Genomic DNA, 18,291 nt, shown 5'->3' with positions numbered 1-18,291 from the left:
GCTTGCATCTGATGCCCATTTTCAGTGGTGGTGTTTCCTGAACAGGAGGCAGTCAGCTACGTATAAATAAGTACGTGGGTCATACCAGTGTCAAAGAACTGATGCTGTGTCTTGTTCAGATTTCAGCTTAAAAACAGCTGCAGGTGCTGTTAGAGTGCAGGGAAATACTGTGCAGAGAGGAAACTGGGAATGTGTCCTTTCTGGGTTGACTGGAGAGCTGCCACTCAATCTGGAGCGGTGCTGTCTGTCAGTGCAAAGGTGGGTAAGTTCTGCGGAACTGGGACCAGTCAGCGTGGCTGCAGAGAGCTCCCCTTCTTGTGGCTCAGCCTTGTGCTCCTCATCGCCTGCACGGAGAATCAGTTCAGGCAGCTCGTCTGTCTGAAACATGAACTGCAGAAAATGAGAATTATGTGGGAATAATGGGAATAATGTAATCCACAATCTCCCCAGTGCAAGGGAGGGAGAAACTAAAGCCAAAGTAGCTGGAGGGTCCTGTGGGAGTGAAAGGTGGGAGTAAGGACCTGGAGCTTTAGAAGGTTTTTAGCTGTACGTACAATTTAGCAGGAGCGTGTTTACGTTCCGCGTACACCGTGAAGCGCAGGGCGGCGGGCCGGGGGCGCGCGGCCAGCAGGGCACGCGCACGGGCACGCGCAAACCGGGGCCCGGCGCTCCCGCGCGCTGCCGCTGCCCCGCCCGCCGGCCGCGCGAGCCCCCGCCCGTCACGTGACCCAGAGCCGGCCTCTCCCCGCTCCGCCGGTCACGTGTTCCCTCGCGCGGGCGGGCGGGCGCCGGACCCGGAAGTGGCGGCCGCTGCGGAGGCGCCGGGCGGGATGGGGGAGTCGATCCCGCTGGGAGCGCCGGTGCCCGTGGAGCAGGCCGTGCTGGAGACCTTCTTCTCCCACCTGGGCATCTTCTCCTACGACAAGGCCAAGGACAATGTGGAGAAGGAGCGGGAGGCCAACAAGAGCGCGGGCTCCAGCTGGCTGGCGCTGCTGGCCGGGCTGGCGCACCTGGCGGCGGCCGAGAAGGCCTATCACAGCATGACCTTCCTGGGACAGAAGCTAGGTACCGCTCCGGGGAGGGAGGGACCGGCTCTCCCAGCCCGTGCCGCGCCCGCCTCAGCCGGGGGGCCTGCCCCGCGCTGGGCTCCGCGGGCAATCGCGGAGCGGGCGGCCGGGAGCTCACCTGGCAGCCGGCGTTTGCAGGTGCTGGGACTCGCGGGGGCCCTGCCTCGGCGGGTCCGTGCCCGTGCGTCCGAAAGACCAGTGCTGGCTAAGTGAGAGTCCGTGAGCCCGCTGGGAAATCGGCCGCTGAGAAACCATTAGCGCTGCCACTAAGGAATGGACGAGAGGACAGAGGTGCTGTGCAGGTGGCACGCTGGCTGCTGTGCCACTCGCTGCATCTCTTCCCTGGCCGGCAGGGTACCTACCCGCCCTTCCCAAGAATTAGCCAGAGGTGTTTCTGTGCTGAGATGCTCTGGCTGAGATATAGGCAAAGATGACCTTACTGGGGTGACCAAAGCGTTAAAGCTTTTTCACCTTGCATCAGAGGTGTATATGCTGGAGATAGCATCCTAGGAGTTGTTACCCATGCAGATACTGCAGGATCTCAGGAAGCTTTGGCCTTGATAGCAGCTGCTTCATCTTTTATCAGTACATGAATAGAAAAATTCCAAACTGGCACAGGATGAGCTTTCATGATGCTACCCTCTGGGCAAATCTGCTTATTTTCTTTTTGAAGTGCAGATGGGTATGGAAATGGATCAAAGGATATGAGTCTGATGTGTAGCACATTAAACCATCAAGAAAATTCAGCTTTGTTATTTAAGTGATGACTTGGAACTGTTATAAGATCTTTACAGCCAAAACTCAGTCTATAAGGCTGACTTTAAAGAGTGAATTTTGTGCTTGCAGAAAGGATGAAGGTGACAACAGAAGGGGCAAAGTTTTGTTTATTTATTTGCTTCATGAACAACAGCAATAGATGATTCTTCCTCCTGCCCATGGCTGGGGGGGCTACTCCTGTGTTACAATGGGAGCTGTTTCACTATGATAATTCTCTACATTTCTACCTCAAATGTCAGTGGTCACCTTTGACCATTATATGTGTAAAAGGAATGTGGAAAGAGCTATCCAGCATTACAAAATTTATAAGTGCTTTCAAAGAGGTACCTAAATTTGGAATCTTTAAAAGATTCAGACTCAATCTCTGTGGTTTTTGCTCTGCTGCAGCTGTTGACTGCCAGAATGGCACATTAGGTCTTCTGTAAATAGAAACTATGAAATAAGGCTAGTACATTTGTATAGTCTTTTTGTAATGTCAAAATTAAATATCTTTGGCCCTTTGCTGCTCTCTTCTTTTCTTTTTTAAATTCCTCATAGTGTTGAGGGGGTAGACAGGGGTGCAGATAACTTCTTGTTCTCCTTCCTGCCCTCCAAGTTTTACTTATGGATTAACCTGCACTGTGGTCTCACTGGGATAAAGTGTGATTATTTTCCCTTTAAGTTCTGGTTTATATTTAGATTGTATAGGGACTAGTAACATTTGATTTGTACACACAGATGTCACATGGCTCCCATTTAAAGGTTGCTTTGTGAATTTGAGTGCTTCATGATGGAAGAGCGATTGTTAAGGGAATTCTCTGGAAAACATCTAGAGTTATTAATAGGAGTGGAGGCTATTAAGATTTGATCAGTCAAGTCATGATGACTTAATTCTTCTGACTTCCACAGATAACAGTATTTCCAGGTTATGTATCATAGTAGCAAATTTAACTGAACCCTGGGTTTCTTAAAAGTCATGTCATAACTGAGGCAGCTGTGAAGGAGTTACTGTTTTGCAGCAGCCATTGACTGCTGAGACATGAAGTGGGACAAGTGTAGCTTGCATGAAATTACATAAAGTGCTTCTGAGCATATGCTCTGTAATTCAGTTACGTGCAGAATAAAATACTGAATTTTGTTTCTTTGTTAAAAGAAGTACTGTAATTAAACAATGCTTACAAACAACTAGATCTATAATTACAAGAATTTTCCAGTGTTGCTGTCTATCTTTGCTGTCCCTGGATTTTGGTAATACCTCCATATTTATCTGAACAGGTGGTCAGTCATTCTTCAGCCGCAAGGACTCCATCCGAACCATCTACACATCTCTGCATAATGAGCTGAAGAAGGTGGTGGCGACGGGTCACAATGCACTAGGAGGAACAGCTCCTCACTTGGAAGAGCTGCTTTCTCACCTGTCTGAACAGCTCTGTTTTTTTGTTCAGGCTCGGATGGAAATTGCTGACTTCTATGAAAAAATGTACACGCTCAGCACCCAAAAGTTCATTAACTCTGAGGAACTGGTAAACATTTTGGAATCCATCTTAAAGAAATACAGTTCAAGGTCAGTGCTTCTTTGCTGGCAGTACGTACTCAGGCACGTGATCTTTAATACCTGATGTTGAAGTTCAAAGCAAACCCAAAGACTTTGCTGTCCTTTGACTGCTGAGCAGCACAGGTCCTTCACAAGTTAATGTATGAAGTCTGTGTTGGCCAGCAGCATCAGATGCATGAAGTTTCTTCCAAAGAAGAAAAATAACAAAGGGAGTCTGCTCATGGTGTACTAGGAGCCTTCCTCCCTATGCCTTAATTAATATTCAGCATGTTCATTTCCAGGAGAGAGGAGGAGTGATTTTCCTTTTATAAGATGCAAGGCTTATTGAACTTTTTTCTTTGGTAGGGGAGAGGAAACAAGCCTTAATTTTGTATGGACTTCAGTAAAGGTGGCATAAATAAAGCAAATACTTTTGTGACAATCTTACTTTTTAAGAATATATATCTGCTTAGATCTAAAAGCTACACCACAACTATCTGGCCTAGCTGGGAGGGCTTTATGGTGCTCTGTTACCACTTTTCTCCAGAGGTCTTGGAGCCAGTAGGAGGAGCACCTCTGAGACTTTGGTCCTTGCCACTGTGGTTTCTTGAAGTTAAGATTTAATAGATCCTGTTGCAAAAATCCTGGGATGTTTCTAAATGAGGGTAGGTTGGGTATTTCACATCTAACTTATGTGCCTTGAAAGTGATAGCAGTTTAAAAGAGAATTTTTGAATGCTTCTCAACACACTCAATTTCTGCCTCTTCATTTTAAACCAAAGAAGGTAGCTATTGAAGGAAGTTAACTGTCAGATGTGGTTGAATTTCTTTAAATTGTTGTTAGTGAAATAGTGTCTAAGAAGACTTTTGGGGAGAATATTCATAGGTCTTACTTTTTCAGTTATGATTTTTATAGTGTTTACCTAGGAAAAATGAAGATAATTCAGTGCTGCTTTCTGATATTCCAAATAGAAGCACTGCAGCTGATTCTCTTATTTTTTAGGGATACCTTTGGCAAATTGCTATGTAACTTTGCAATTTGAAAATCAAAACTAGTCTATATGATCTTAGTAGTGATGTTTTTCAATTCTTGGCTTTTGATCACTTAAAATATCAGGGCTGTTACTCCAGTAAAAACCTGAAACTTAGATATTTTTTCCTTGGTGTGATAAGCTTTAATGAGTAAAGGGAAGTAAGTTTAGGGGTTTGGGTGGGTTTGTTGTTGGCATGTTTTTGTTTGGTTTTGGGTTTGTTTTTTTTAAGTTGATTTCTCTTGCACACTAACAACTGCCATCTGTTCTGAGGATGTGCTGAATCAACAGCACTGTTAAAAATCTGAGAACCGAAATTCTTACTTTGATGAAGAGATTGGAGACTATATCTGCATATGACACGTTTTACTATGCTATTTAAATAAATTTCATTGGTACATTTGTACTTCTAAGGCATATCTGTTACATAATATGTTTATATAATATGTATTATATAACTATATATATCATAACATCTTAAAAAAAAAGCAGTTTCTCTCTGGAAAAAATACTGATGATCTTGCTTTGGGTTAACAAGCAGTCTTTAAGATGGAGACAATCTAAGGTGCTGTCAGAGCTAATTCAGTAGCTGCAGTGTGCTCCTCCCCAGTGACATGCAGAACATTTCTGGAGAAAGTGGGTATAGTGATATATTCCTTTAGTCCTTCCTTTTAGTTTCTTTGTATCTCAAATCAGTTTCTGGGGTGTGTTATGTGGATATGGACTGGCTGCTAGGCATTTCTGCTTTACAGTTGAAAGATCAAATAAACTCATCCTTACCCAGCCTCTTCCCTCTGTCAGTATATTCCTCACTTGTAGTTGAGGATCTGTGCCATTATTTCAGCCAGCTGTGCTAAGGCCAGACAGGACATTTGTTTTTAGATAGGTTCTGGCCTTGGTTTCTTCTTATGTGTGAAAGTAGCTGGGCAGATAACGTAGAGGAAGTAGCTGGTAGCTGGTAAAGGAACAGCAGAATTGACAGTTAACAAAACATATTGTTTGTATCTGAAATATCATTAATTCTTGAACAGTTTAAAGCTATTTTGTTACTATGTTATTACTACTTATTGCTGACTTGTGCATGGCCAGTACTCAACATTTTCCTTTCCATTTTTCTGTAGAGTACATCTGAGGAGTAACTTCTCTGAAGTTTTTAGCTGTTGGTTTGGGTGGGATCTTAAATAATTAAAGCAGCATCAGAAGCAAGATCCTTTAAAAGCTTAGTATAAAATGAATAAGTTACTATAACACCTATTTTAATGTAATAATTTTTAAATGTTTAATGTATTATATCTAGTCAGCATTGTGTAATATGTACATGTATGTGTGATCTCTGGAAGGAAATAAAAAGAAAATATGGCTTCTTCACAGTCTGCAAAACAAAACTGCAAAACAAAACATCCCTCTGCTTTCAGGAATGATTAGGAGGAAAAAAAATCAAATTTCAATGTGTTCTTAAGCTTTTGACACTCTGGCTTATGAAATAGTGCAAAAACTCGTCTGTTTTCTGTGATACTGAGCTCAGTTGGATGCTTCTACATTATAAAACTCAATTACAGCAGTTAGATTTAGTGCATAACTCATCCGTTTTCTCTGTAACCATATCAAGCTTCTCAGCTGTAGCTGAGGTGTGTATTTTTTGATTAAAACAGTTTAGCAAATCCTGCTGGACAGTGCAACATTAGGAAAGCCATGAAGTAAAGTAGAAGTGGGAAGCTGTACATCAGAATGTTAATCCAGGAGACATTGGCAGTGCTGCCTTAATAAGGATTTTTAAATTGATTTTAAAATGGAAGAAAACTTTCTTGATCTGACTGCAAATGTATTTAAATCACTGTGCTGTGTGTCATTTGATGGGACTGCAGCAAAATGTTGCATAATGTTTTTTGTACCCTCCTAAAATACAGAGCAACAAAACTGTTTTTCTGGTGAATACCAAAACCATTGGAAAGAGTTAATGTTGACTATTAGAAATTATTTTTTGTTGACTCTTGTTTAAGCTCTTGTTTGTTCAAAGAAATGTAAATAGCTCTGGGCTTCTCAGCCCACTAGAGTGGCCAGTAAACACTGGATCTCTGCTCTAGCAGCTCGGCCTGGGGGTTGCTGACACGTGCTGGGTGCAGAAGGTGCCTGATCACCCAGCCAGGCTGGTTTGCCCAACGTGGTGCATCAGCTGGTTTATGATACTCTTAATTTCATTTTCTTCAAATAAATTAGGACTTGAATCTTAATAACAGATACTTGCAAGATACAAATTTTGGCTTCCAAAAAAAAGAGAGATGCTTACAGATCAGGGATCAAATAGTCAGACATTTCTCACAAGCCAAAGGAAAAGTAGCGGAGAGGGGATGAAAAGCCTGACATTTTCATTCTCTCTTCTGGTCTACCACAAAATGAAGTGTTTCGATCTTGAACCAGCTATTTCCAAAACAGGTTGTATTTGTTGTGTCCTAGAAGCTGACAGGAATAATGACATTGCTTTAGTTTTAAAAGCTGGAAAAATTCTGTATTAACTTTATTGTTTTAAACCAATAACAAGACACAAGATATTTTTCTGAAGTGAGATGATAAATTTGTCTTTACTTAAATGGAAACCTCATCAAGTCTTGTCTTTGAACTGTTCATTGTTCTTTATTAGAGACCTCTTTGAATCCTAAATGCCAATGGGGGAACTTACTAAAAAGGCCACTTCTTTCTAAAGTTATATATTTTACATTACAGTTTTTCACTGTTTCAATTAAGTTATTGCTGATGTTATAAATTGCAAATAACTTGACTATCATGGAAAGAGAGGTAGAAAATACTGCATCTGTATTTTTTCTAAATGTCAGGGGGAAAAGTGAGAAGAGAAGGAGTTAATTATGGTTCCAAACAGCAAAACCAAACTCAGCCTGACTTCCTCATAGCTCCCCTATGTGAACAATAGATCTATAACATAATTCCTTTGATTTAACTTAATGTCTTACTGCTGCTCCAGAACCATCAAGACATATATTTTACCATCAAGACATATATATTACTGCCAGAAGAGATTTTAAATTGGAACAAGATCATCTGAATTTAAAAAGAAATGGTGTTATAGTAGTTCATAGATTAAGATAAACTGTGATTGTTGAACTGATGAAATATAACTCCCTTACTTTGGTAGAGAAATGTTTGACAGGTGTTTTTGTCAGATGTGAAGCGCTGTTTGTTTGTAGAAATACTTACCCTAATTATGTAAAAAGAACTGTTCTTTAAATTAAGAGTATTATTTTTTGATTTACACTTTGCTCTGCTTTGATGTTTGATCTTTTGTCTAACTGGCAAATACTATCTGATTATTTCACCATTGTGTACAGCAGTTCTCATGTCTTGACTAATGTTATGTCTTCTAGATTTCATCATCCAATCCTCAGTCCTCTTGAAAGCAGTTTCCAGCTGGAGGTAGATGTGCTTGCACACCTCTTAAAGGCTCAGGCTCAGATCTCAGAGTGGAAGTTCCTTCCATCCCTGGTCAACTTGCACAGTGCTCACACAAAGCTACAAACTTGGGGCCAAATTTTTGAGAAACAGCGGGAGACCAAGAAGCACCTGTTTGGAGGGCAGTCTCAGAAGGCTGTGCAACCTCCACACCTCTTCCTCTGGCTCGTGAAGCTCAAAAACATTCTCCTTGCCAAGTTTAGCTTTTACTTTCACGAGGCTCTTAGTCGACAGACAACAGCATCTGAAATGAAAACTTTGACTGCTAAAACAAATCCTGATTACTTTGGGAAAATTTCCAGCTTCATCCGGAAGTATGATGCTGTCAATGTTTCCTTAATTTTTGACAATCGTGGATCAGAGAGTTTTCAGGGACACGGTTATCATCATCCCCACTCATACAGGGAAGCCCCCAAGGGAGTGGATCAGTATCCTGCAGTGGTGTCTTTGCCCAGTGACAGGCCTGTTATGCACTGGCCCAATGTCATCATGATTATGACTGATAGAACCTCTGACCTCAACAGTTTGGAGAAGGTTGTTCACTTCTACGATGACAAAGTCCAAAGCACCTACTTTCTGACTCGCCCTGAACCACACTTTACCATTGTAGTTATTTTTGAGTCCAAGAAGTCAGAAAGGGACTATCATTTTATTTCTTTTCTCAATGAAATTTCACATTCCCTTAAGAACTCCAAAGCTTTTGCAAGTTTGAAACCTGGATCCAAAGGGTGAAGTACAAACTACTTAAAAGTTGTCAAGGCACTATGCTAGCCTTGAGGGAGCTGTAGCTTTCAAAGTTACATAAATTTGTGATTCTCAGAGTCTAATTGAAAAGGAACCATTTTTTTAATGTTATAAGTTTGTTGTTTTTTTTTTTTTAAGCTAACAGACACTTGAAGAAAAGTATTTTTGGGCAGTACTCTGTGGGGCAACTTAATTGTGGGGTGGTAAAGGGCCACCATGGGGTTTTTTGGTGTGGTTTTCAATTTCCAGTATGATTTATTTTTTTAGTCCACAGTTTGTTGCCTGTATCAGAAAGGAATATATGCACTTTATCATAGTCTGATCATTGACTGTCTTCTACAGAGTTTATTGAAAATGTGCTAAGGATGGAAGATGCTATCTTTTCAGAAAACTGCATTGCCTGATAGAAATGATTTCTGGGAACTAAACACTGATGCAAGGGAATATTAAAAAAACGTGAACCTGCAAAGACACATTTTAAACAAAAAGATGAGAATCAGAAAAGTCACTATTGTTAATTATAATTTAGTTTCCAAATTGTTTAAAATGATAATTGAGGTCTCTGACACTCTGTTAAGCACTGGTAATCTGTTCTGAAGGCCCTGTGTCATAAAGCTTGGTCACTGCTCCAGGACTTGGGCTGGGGCAAGAAAAGCTGCAGAATGGCCTGGAAGGCTGATGTGTTCTGGAGTGCTGTGACAGTGTGGGCCCAGTCTTGGCTCAGGCTAACTGAAGCAGACAAGGTGAATTTGAGCAGGTGTTCTAGAAGGAGCAGCTCCATGGGAAAAGCACCAAGGCTCTTTTCAATTTGTGCTTTTTGTCTGGCTAACTTTAAAAAGGTAGTTGAAAATGCCCTTTCAAAATGATTTATTGTCTAATATGCTGTTAGTATTGACCTAGATTTGTTTTCAGATTTTTATAACTATTTTTTCTCTCTATTCAGTTTTAAATAATTACATAATTAAGCCAAAACACTTTGGGGATTTGGATTTAAATATATAGCCTATGCAGTATGTTTACCTCATTCTTTCACCACTTCTAGGCTGCAGGGTTGGAATAAGTATGTTTTCTAGTTACCCTGAAAGTGCTTTAATTTGGAAATGAGGGTTTCCAAATATAATAAAGGGGTCAATTTGGCTGTGCCTCTAGCCTTACATTGCAGGATTCTTCTGACTGTTAGCTATGCAGTTGTGCACGCACTTTGACAGGGGTTCAGGAGAACTGATGTATATATAAGTGTAGTAAAGTAAGGTCATTAGCTGACACTGTGTAATGTATAATAGCATCATCAGGTTGGTTTTAAAAGGGAGTTTAAGTCAAAATGTTGGTTTCTGTTAAGATTGAGCTATAAAAGATACTTTTTCAAATGTGTCTTTTAATGCTTCCCTTTCTCTCCCACAGAAGGTTGTGGTAACTTGTCTTGCCTCTCTGCAAATGCTGACATTTTACAATCACATAAGCACGTTCTGTTCTTGAAATACAAGCTCTGACTTTCCACTCTGTGCCCAATGGAACTTTCCTTGCTTTGCTCTAACTGTGTGTAGCCTGTTTTGAATATCTTTGGTACTGCCTTTTACCTGAAGTCTTGGTCTGACTGCAGCACCACTTGAAAAAGCTCTACTCATTGCCACTAAAAGATATCAGGGGTTGCAAATTTACCAGCAGTTGGAGGGCACCTGTTTTTTGTAAGAGTGTTACCCTTTGCTGCTTGAATTACATTTTAACAGGACAAAGTTGCAAATGACAGTACTCAGAGAGTTTGTGTGCTTCCCTCTGTGGGACAGTGACCTAGTAATAACATGTAGTTTTGACTTCCTCAGCCTGAGTAACACAAAAGAAACTGTCACCAGAACTGATTCCCAGTCTTCAGCAGTGTAAATAAAGTGTTGTACAAAATCTGTCTGCCTGTACAGTACTTTTCTGTCATAGTGTCTGTGGGAAAGGGGAGAGAAAGCTGGAGGAAGAAACTCTGTGTGGTACAGACATGTTCATTTCTGAGTTGGAAGAGGGGGAAGAGAAATCTTCTGCCCTTTGAAGCAGACTAGCAGCTTTTACCAGTTGCTGAAATGTCTAGAGGCTGTTCCCAGTGGTTTTTATGGGGAGAGGAAAAGGGGGTGACTGTTCAGCAGACTTGGTAGCTCACATCACACTCCTGTCATTGTTCTTGGCAAATGGTGTCTCAGAAGGGAAGGTATGCTGGGTGATGTTTTTGTGCTGGAGGAGGTGGTTTGCTGCAGTTTTTTTCTTCAGAGGATCTTGGTGAAGCAATCACAGGAGCCTTGTGACTTGTGGGTAAGAATTTATGAATATTTCAGTTGATGAAGAACCAAAGGGAACCATAACCATTACTCTGTGGTGTGTGAAGGGAGGAAATGGGAGAGACTTGCAGGCAAAGGGTAGAAAGAATTGGGTTCTGGAGAGACTTGTGGGGCTGTCTCTGAGTCCTGTCCCTGTTGCTCTCCTTGCAAGATCTCAGCCTTAATTATATAACATTGGGAGCAGAAAGCTCAGGCCATAGGAAGGCCATTGGATGAAGACAGGTGAAGCTGAAGAGAGAGGTGACATACAATCAATATGAAACAGTGTTGCAGAGTTGAGGTGTGCTGTGACCAAAAACAAAGTGTGGGGGCTGTGAGTATGAGGAATGAATGAATATTTATAGATTTATCAGGTCCATGAATGCTCATGGCACAGTTTCTTATTTGATGCTTTATGGAGATTATGTTTTAAATTACTAATGAGGTGATGGGAGACTGCATTAGGTTCAAACTGGTAGATATGTGGAAGAAATTCTTTGCTATGAGCATGATGAGACATTGGAACAGGCTGTCCAGAGAAGCTGTGGTTGCCCCATCCCTGGCCAGGTTGGATGGGGCTTGGAGCAACCTGGTCTAGTGGAATGTGTCTCCAGCCATGGCAGGGGCTTGAATGCAGATGGTCTTTAAGATCCCTGTGAGCCCCAACCTTTCTGTGATTCTGTATCTATGATGTAAAACTGGCTAGGCCAGAAACGAAAACCGGCATAATTAAGCAAGGGGGGGGGGGAACATATCTGTGGAGTAAGTAAAGGTGACCAGAAACTCAGTAACTGGAAAAAAATGCATTCATTACTAACTCCAATACTGGAAAGATTGATGAGTGTCTTTACTATAAGAACTGCAAAACAAATAGACTTTTGCTGAACTGGGTGATAGCCCATCTGCCAGCTTTTCCTCTACACCAATTTAGCTAAGATTAAATCTTTGAAAGTCATGTATAAATGACTGCTTTAAATACAAGATGTAAAGATATTTTTGATAGCATACTGAAAGCCATTTCTTCCAAACATATTTAAACATTTTTAAAACAGGTACTGAGATTTGATATTCCCAGTGCCATTCAGATTGCTTAGAATAGCTGTGTTGGAGCTTATCTTGTAGCAAATTCCATGTACCTCATCACTTGCTTGAGTCCATGAGGATACTGGGGAAATATTTAATTTGGTATCCTTTGCCTGCAGTGTGATTTTGACAGCAAATGTATTCTAAGTCTGATATATTTAAGTCTTGTAAGCTGTTTTCTTTTGCATGTGAACACTGCCCTGTTCAGGTTTTTTCTTGAATAAGACATTTTTTTTTATTTCTCCTCCCTTTGCATAAAGACAGTGCAGGGAATGAAAACTAATATATTTTGTATTATGCTGCAAAGTACTGCAACATCTGCATAATGCATATAATATTCAGGCTTTCATGATCTAAAAGTAACTCCTGGTATCTGTTTGAAGGCTAACACCTAGTGTTCATCTAATCCACTTAAAAAAAATATTTGCACTATAGCAGAAAGTAATTTTATGGCACTCACACAGTTAATCACTGTTCTGGTCCACTCATCTTCATATATGAGCCTTTTGAGACATTAGTGATCATTCTAGTGGTGGTTCTTTGACATAATTTTTCTGAGGCTTCTTTGTGTATGTGCTTCAGCCTGCTGCTGCCTTTGCACTGGGTCCCAGTCTTCTCATTACCAAGCTTTTCTTAAGAAAATCAGCAATGTGCCATACTTCATTCCTCAAGTCCTGTCTTTTGGCCCACTGCCTACAACCGCTCATCTTGCAGAAAGCAGGACGTCACACAGCGTGACTGGTCCTGGGCTTCTGGTGAGCTCTGTGGTTGCTTCCACAAGTGCTGGCACTAAGCTGACTTAGTTGGCTGAAAAGTTTGGTGTTTCTTCCCTGTTTGCTCCAGAAGTCCTGCTTTCAGACTCACAGGGATGTAAGCCAGCCATGCCTGGGTGGATGCAGCAGAGGCCAAGCACTGCTCATTTGCTTGGGCTCTACCTGATCCTCAAGAGCAGTAGGTCAGTGTTGTGCCCATGGGAACAGCCACTGAGTGGCCCAGCAGGGATGGCCTTTGGACTGCAACTGTGCAAAGGTGGAAGCTATTTATAATATTGATAAATATTATTTATAATATTTATATTATAATTATTAATATTAATTAATTAATTAATTAATTAATTCATTCATTCCAGAAGAGGCTCTGGAAATGAGAATGCTGACAAAGCACAGCTTTGCAGACCTGGCAAAAACAATATACAGGTCAAATGCAAGATGGAACTGCACTCTGATTTCATGTTAGCAAAGGACTGATTTAAACATGAAGTCTCCTTTGGAGGATAGAAGTAAAACGTTTTTGTACTGAAACTGGTTTAAATGCTCAACCATTTTTTTCCAGGAACTGCTTCTTTCCCTCTCTGATTCTTGCATGCACTCAACACATGCCCTAACTTATTCTGATCACTGCTATGGAGCTTTTCTGGGGGAGTTTGCCTGTTTCAGTACAGTTCTCTCTTACCTTCCAACCTGGTGTTGCAGCCACTAGGTTTGTGGTAGGGTAACAGAATTCTCCACCTTGCAGCTGGGACCTGGCTGTGCCCCAGCTGCACAGGGCAGTGGCAAGAAGGGCAAAATGCAGGAGAAAGGGAGAAAAGCCACTACAAGATGGGCTTGGGCAGATGGCAGCTCTGGGAAAGACAGGCAGAGAGAAAAGAGATGGCAGAAGGGCTGCATTGCAGATGGACTGTGAGCAGAAGATTTTGTTGGCCTCTCTGCATTGCTGGCCTAATTTCACAGGAATCTATATAAATTTTATGTGCTGAAAAAGCTGGGTTAGACCCCACCTGTAGTTGCAGCTGCTTGTTTTATGTGACTACTTTAAAATAACTACACTCTTTATATTAGGGTGGTGTTCCATCTTTAGGTATCAGCAGCCTTGGCAAAGCAGCTGGTTTTGGGCAGATGATTAAGACAAGCTTTGTGGTATCCTGTTATTAGCTGGAATATGCTGCTACAATGCTACAAGCTAACATCTGAAGCATCAGAGCAGTGAAATGCTGTGCTTCATTTGTGCAGCTCACTGCTGATAAGATAAAATATTTAGTGGCACTAAGTTTTGGCTCTGATATATGCATCATTTGCTGTAAAGGTATTGAGAGGCTCTTTAGTGTGTGCAAGTTGAATTCCTCAGAGTAGAGGCCATGAGTAGCCAATGTCACCATGGTCCTGTACTGAACCAAGAATTGTCAGGTTCCTGTGGGAAGGATGATGTGATCCTTGGCAAAATGAGGGCCAGTGAGAGATGCTGAGGTCAGGCTGGGGGTGTCCCTATTAAAGTGAATTCCCAGGCTTTGATTGTGTCTTGGAGTTAGTTCTCTCAGGGAACCCAGGCAGAGGGAATTGCTTCCCACAGTATGGAATAGCCTGATGGTCTCTTAAACATTTGTTTAGTAAAATGTCATACCCAATATCAACGTTGGCTTTGACCAGGGGAATCCAAGTCAACCTCTCCCTCTTCTGTGTGGTTACGCAGATGTTCAGCAGAGCCTCCAGGTATTTCCTCTGCTTTCTCAGGTAAGGAATAAGCTTCCTCTCCCTGGCCCTGGATAATTCTCTTGGCAGATGGTGGAGGAGAGGTTAAATTGTCTGAAGAGGAGAAGCTCATCTGCTTTCTGGCTGGGTGCAGCCCAGAACTGGTTCACAGTCATCACTGTGAGCAGTGGCCAAAGGGCCACCCTGCTTTCAGCAGGATCTGTGGTGGCTGCTGCAGCCTGAAGCCACAGGTTCTCCCAGTGCTCTTCAGGGACTGGGAGTGATGCTCCACCAAGGACTGTCTGTGACTGCCTGAGACCTCCATATCACCCAGAGGTAAAACTCTAGGAAGACAACACGTAAACAGTGAAAACTTGGGTTATAATACCACTCATGTGAGGGCTCTGCATAAGACTTGCAGTGGGAAAGATGCTTTTGCCTCCAGCAGTACAGCTGGCTCCTGTCCTCAGTCTGAGGGATTCCAGCACTTCAGGGGGATGGGGTGAGAGATTGGGAGTACTAACAGGTTTAGCTTTCTGCTTTTAATCCCATGATGCAAATCTGTCCAAACTATTTTGAAAAGTTGACAGATTAAGTCCCATTCTAGATGTAGAGCTCATCTCTGAGTAAAGTGCCTGGAGCTCTGCTGAAAGCAAGATGTGTAAGCCAAATAAAAGCTGCCTTTCCTTTCTCATCATGCATCCCTGTCTAGAAAGAGCAAGAGCAAGTTACTTTCAAGTGTCATTAGATAATAGCATTTTGGGGAAAACCTGATACTCATTTATTGTTACAGAAACAGGGAATGAGTGCAATGAATCAAGTCTCCACCTCACCCTCCTACACAATTTATCTACAGTTTTGCCTGCAAATTCAATAGAATTGGAGGTAGCCCATCAGCTACTATGAACTTAGTTTTGTGCTCAGGCTGGCTTTGCTTGGAGGACTTCAAAATTTTGTACACTGAATTTTCCCAGCCCAGGAGTTGCCTCAAGCTGGTTGACCTGTCTGTACCTTGCAGAGAGAAAAGCAGGAGGCAAATTTCTGAAGTTGTGTGTTACTCTCTATCAAGCATAAAAATAAATGGGTATAAATCTTGCTCCAACCTAGTGGGATCTGTGGCACTATCTGATTTTTCTTGCTATCCCTGTAGACTGAAATGATATCCCAAATCCTTACCCCAGAAAATGTGAGGCTCTCAATATCCTAATAGCCTGTGGGTGCCTCAGACTCGCCTCTGCTTAGGACTGTTTTGTTAAAATAGGGCTTGTAACTTAGGAATGGATCATTCTAGTTGTTTATATCTGAAATTGTGAGAGAACAGTTAAAAAATCCCACCACCACCTTATTGATGAATTTTTAGTATGTTCAAAAAGGAAGTGCAAAACGAGAGATGGAGCAGTCACAAGCTCTTGCTACATCTAGCTTTAAAGCTGTCAAGGAAAATATCTTCAGGAGACTAAGATAATAATTGAAACTATAAGGCTCATACTTCAGAGTGTGATTTACTCACCAAACACTGAGGAATTCATCTATCTGGAATGTTATTTGGCAAATGTGCATTGAAGGACTTTATTTATGCTTCTCACGGTAGGACTTTCTTGAGTTGGTATGTTATGTTTGAATTGAGCCAGATACAGCTTTTTCCAAAGCTGCAGAGATTCAGAGACTGCAGAATTTTGGCTTGAAATTCAGTGCAGGTCAACAGATTCCCATTTGCAATTTTTGTACTATTTCTTAATGCATGTGATCGATATGTTAAACCACATTTTTGCTTCAGTAAGGCAGAAAAAGTGCCACTAGAGGGTGGTATTATTACAAAAAGAAAAAAGCAATTAGGAATCTCTTTCCAGAATAAAATAATACTCTCCTACACATTTATAAACATGAGATAGATTTTACTGCTCTAGTCAGATTTGTTTGAGTCTTGCTGGCTTTTTTCCCCATTGGATGATTTGTAGTTCTGTTTTAGCTGTAAACAGCAATAGCAGCTATCTAGTTTCATACCTTAATGTATATAGGAATACTAAAATGATGTTGTTTCATCTTCTCTGCAAGAAACTTTTTTATTGATTGCCAAAAAAAATCTGTAAAAGAGCTTTTATGACTTTTTTTCTCTTGAAAACTACCCATTCACTTAAATTTGTATTCCAGTTTAGAAAAGATGGAGTGGGTTTTTTCTTTCCTTTTTTTTTTCTTATTAAACAGTGAGAAAATGAAAAAAATATTGTTTGCCAAGGCTGTGCAGTATGACCTGTTAAAGGCCTCATAGAGAATATCAGGCTAGGGTTTAAGCCTAATGCAAAGTAATAACAAGATTTTGAGAGTCTTCATAGTGGGATAATCTTTTGATAGTCTTTTGATAGTGGGAAGAGTTAGTGTGGTATATAAGTATAAATATATCTAGCATAACAGTGTGTGTATCTGTGTGTGTGCATGGAGTGTGGTACACTCATATGCACATGATGTACACCATGTCAGTCACCATGGTATCACCATGTACCTCTGATAAATGGTTGTACTGTACCAGCCAAAGTACAGCCAGACATTGGGCACTGGGGGCTGAGGGGCAGAGACAGGAACAGGGCAGTGCAGGGGCTGGTGGCTCCAGGCCTGGGACTGATGTCCTTGTGCTGCTTTGGGTTGTGGTAGAATCACAGAATAGTTTGGGATTGTGGGTTGGGAGGGACATTAAAGATTATCTGGTTCCAACACTCTTCCATGGGCAGAGACACCTTTCACAAGCCGCACAAGATGCTGCTGGGTTTGTGTTTGAGCACGAGGGCTGTGGGCAAGAGCTTGTGCCACGCCACTGCTGCCCTTGGCATGGAGGTGGGGGAGCTTTGCCAATGCTGCAGCCTGCACCAGCCCCAAAGAGAACCTGCAGGAGGCAGAGGAGGAGGGAAAGTGGAAAGAACACAAGGGTCAAAGGAGAAGCCAGCAGGACCTTCTCTTCTCCCATCTATCCTCCAAGAGGAGAGCAAGCCAATTTCATGGCACTTTCAGCATGGTTGATGAACCTGCAGCACCTGGGGGTGTGGGCTTGCTGTGCCAGGAGTCAGGTGGGGATGGTGTCCCCAGACAGTGACAAACTCCTCCCAACCTCTTGCAACCTTCTGTGATGACAGCCAACCCCTTGTGCTTCACCCTCTGCCCCCAGCCTGGGTCAAACCCCAGTAACAATTGTATTTATTTTCCCTTCTTTGGTATTGGAATGTAGCTGGATGTAAGGCACTATCTAGCCACAGCCTTTTGGGCTTTGATGTGATCTGAGAAGCATTAGTGTGTGTTTCCCTGCTGCTGTTTTACATCACTGCACACAACAGCAATGCTGCTGGGGGGCAGCATTGCAGCCTGAGCTGGAGTATTAAAATGATGATCACATGGGGTTTGGTGGTGCAGTAAATACATTCCTGCACCATGACAATGTTGAAATCCTGGCTCTTCAGGGGACAGGATGGTGCCTTTGAACTGATACTGTCACTGCGTGAGTAGGATGCTAATGCAGCATGCAAAGCCACCCTGTGGTGCACTGGATTAATAGAACAGATTTTCAATGAATCATTGGGAAGATGAAATTTTCTACTTGCATTTAATCTTAGCCTGATAAATCACTTGGAGAGAGGGGGGGGAACCAAAATTTAACAGTAATATAGGTGCAATTAGTGCTCCCATGATGAGACAGACTTGGGTTTGGAGAGCTGGCAGTGGTGGGGAGCTTGGCTGACAGTGTGGGGCTGGGGGAACATGGAAGGAGGTTGGATTACACTGCAAAAACACATGTTGGGGTGGGAGCAGCAGCAGGGCAGAGCTAAGTGGCTCCTCCTCATTTGCACGCTGGCCATTGAGTGTGTGG

General features: G+C 42.1%; 1 protein-coding gene across 1 annotated transcript; it reads left to right on the top strand.

The window, feature by feature from the left end:
- Positions 1–791: 791 nt before the first annotated feature.
- KICS2 (KICSTOR subunit 2) lies at positions 792–10,491 on the top strand. The gene is made up of 3 exons (XM_036400634.1): positions 792–1,065; positions 3,099–3,387; positions 7,765–10,491. Exons 1-3 carry the CDS (start codon positions 831–833, stop codon positions 8,579–8,581), a joined length of 1,341 nt encoding a protein of 446 aa, XP_036256527.1. The 5' UTR covers positions 792–830; the 3' UTR covers positions 8,582–10,491.
- Positions 10,492–18,291: the final 7,800 nt, after the last annotated feature.

Source organism: Molothrus ater, chromosome 5 (assembly GCF_012460135.2).
Source record: "Molothrus ater isolate BHLD 08-10-18 breed brown headed cowbird chromosome 5, BPBGC_Mater_1.1, whole genome shotgun sequence".
Taxonomy (NCBI): Eukaryota; Metazoa; Chordata; class Aves; order Passeriformes; family Icteridae; genus Molothrus; species Molothrus ater.
This window is presented reverse-complemented; position numbering and strand designations above follow the sequence as displayed.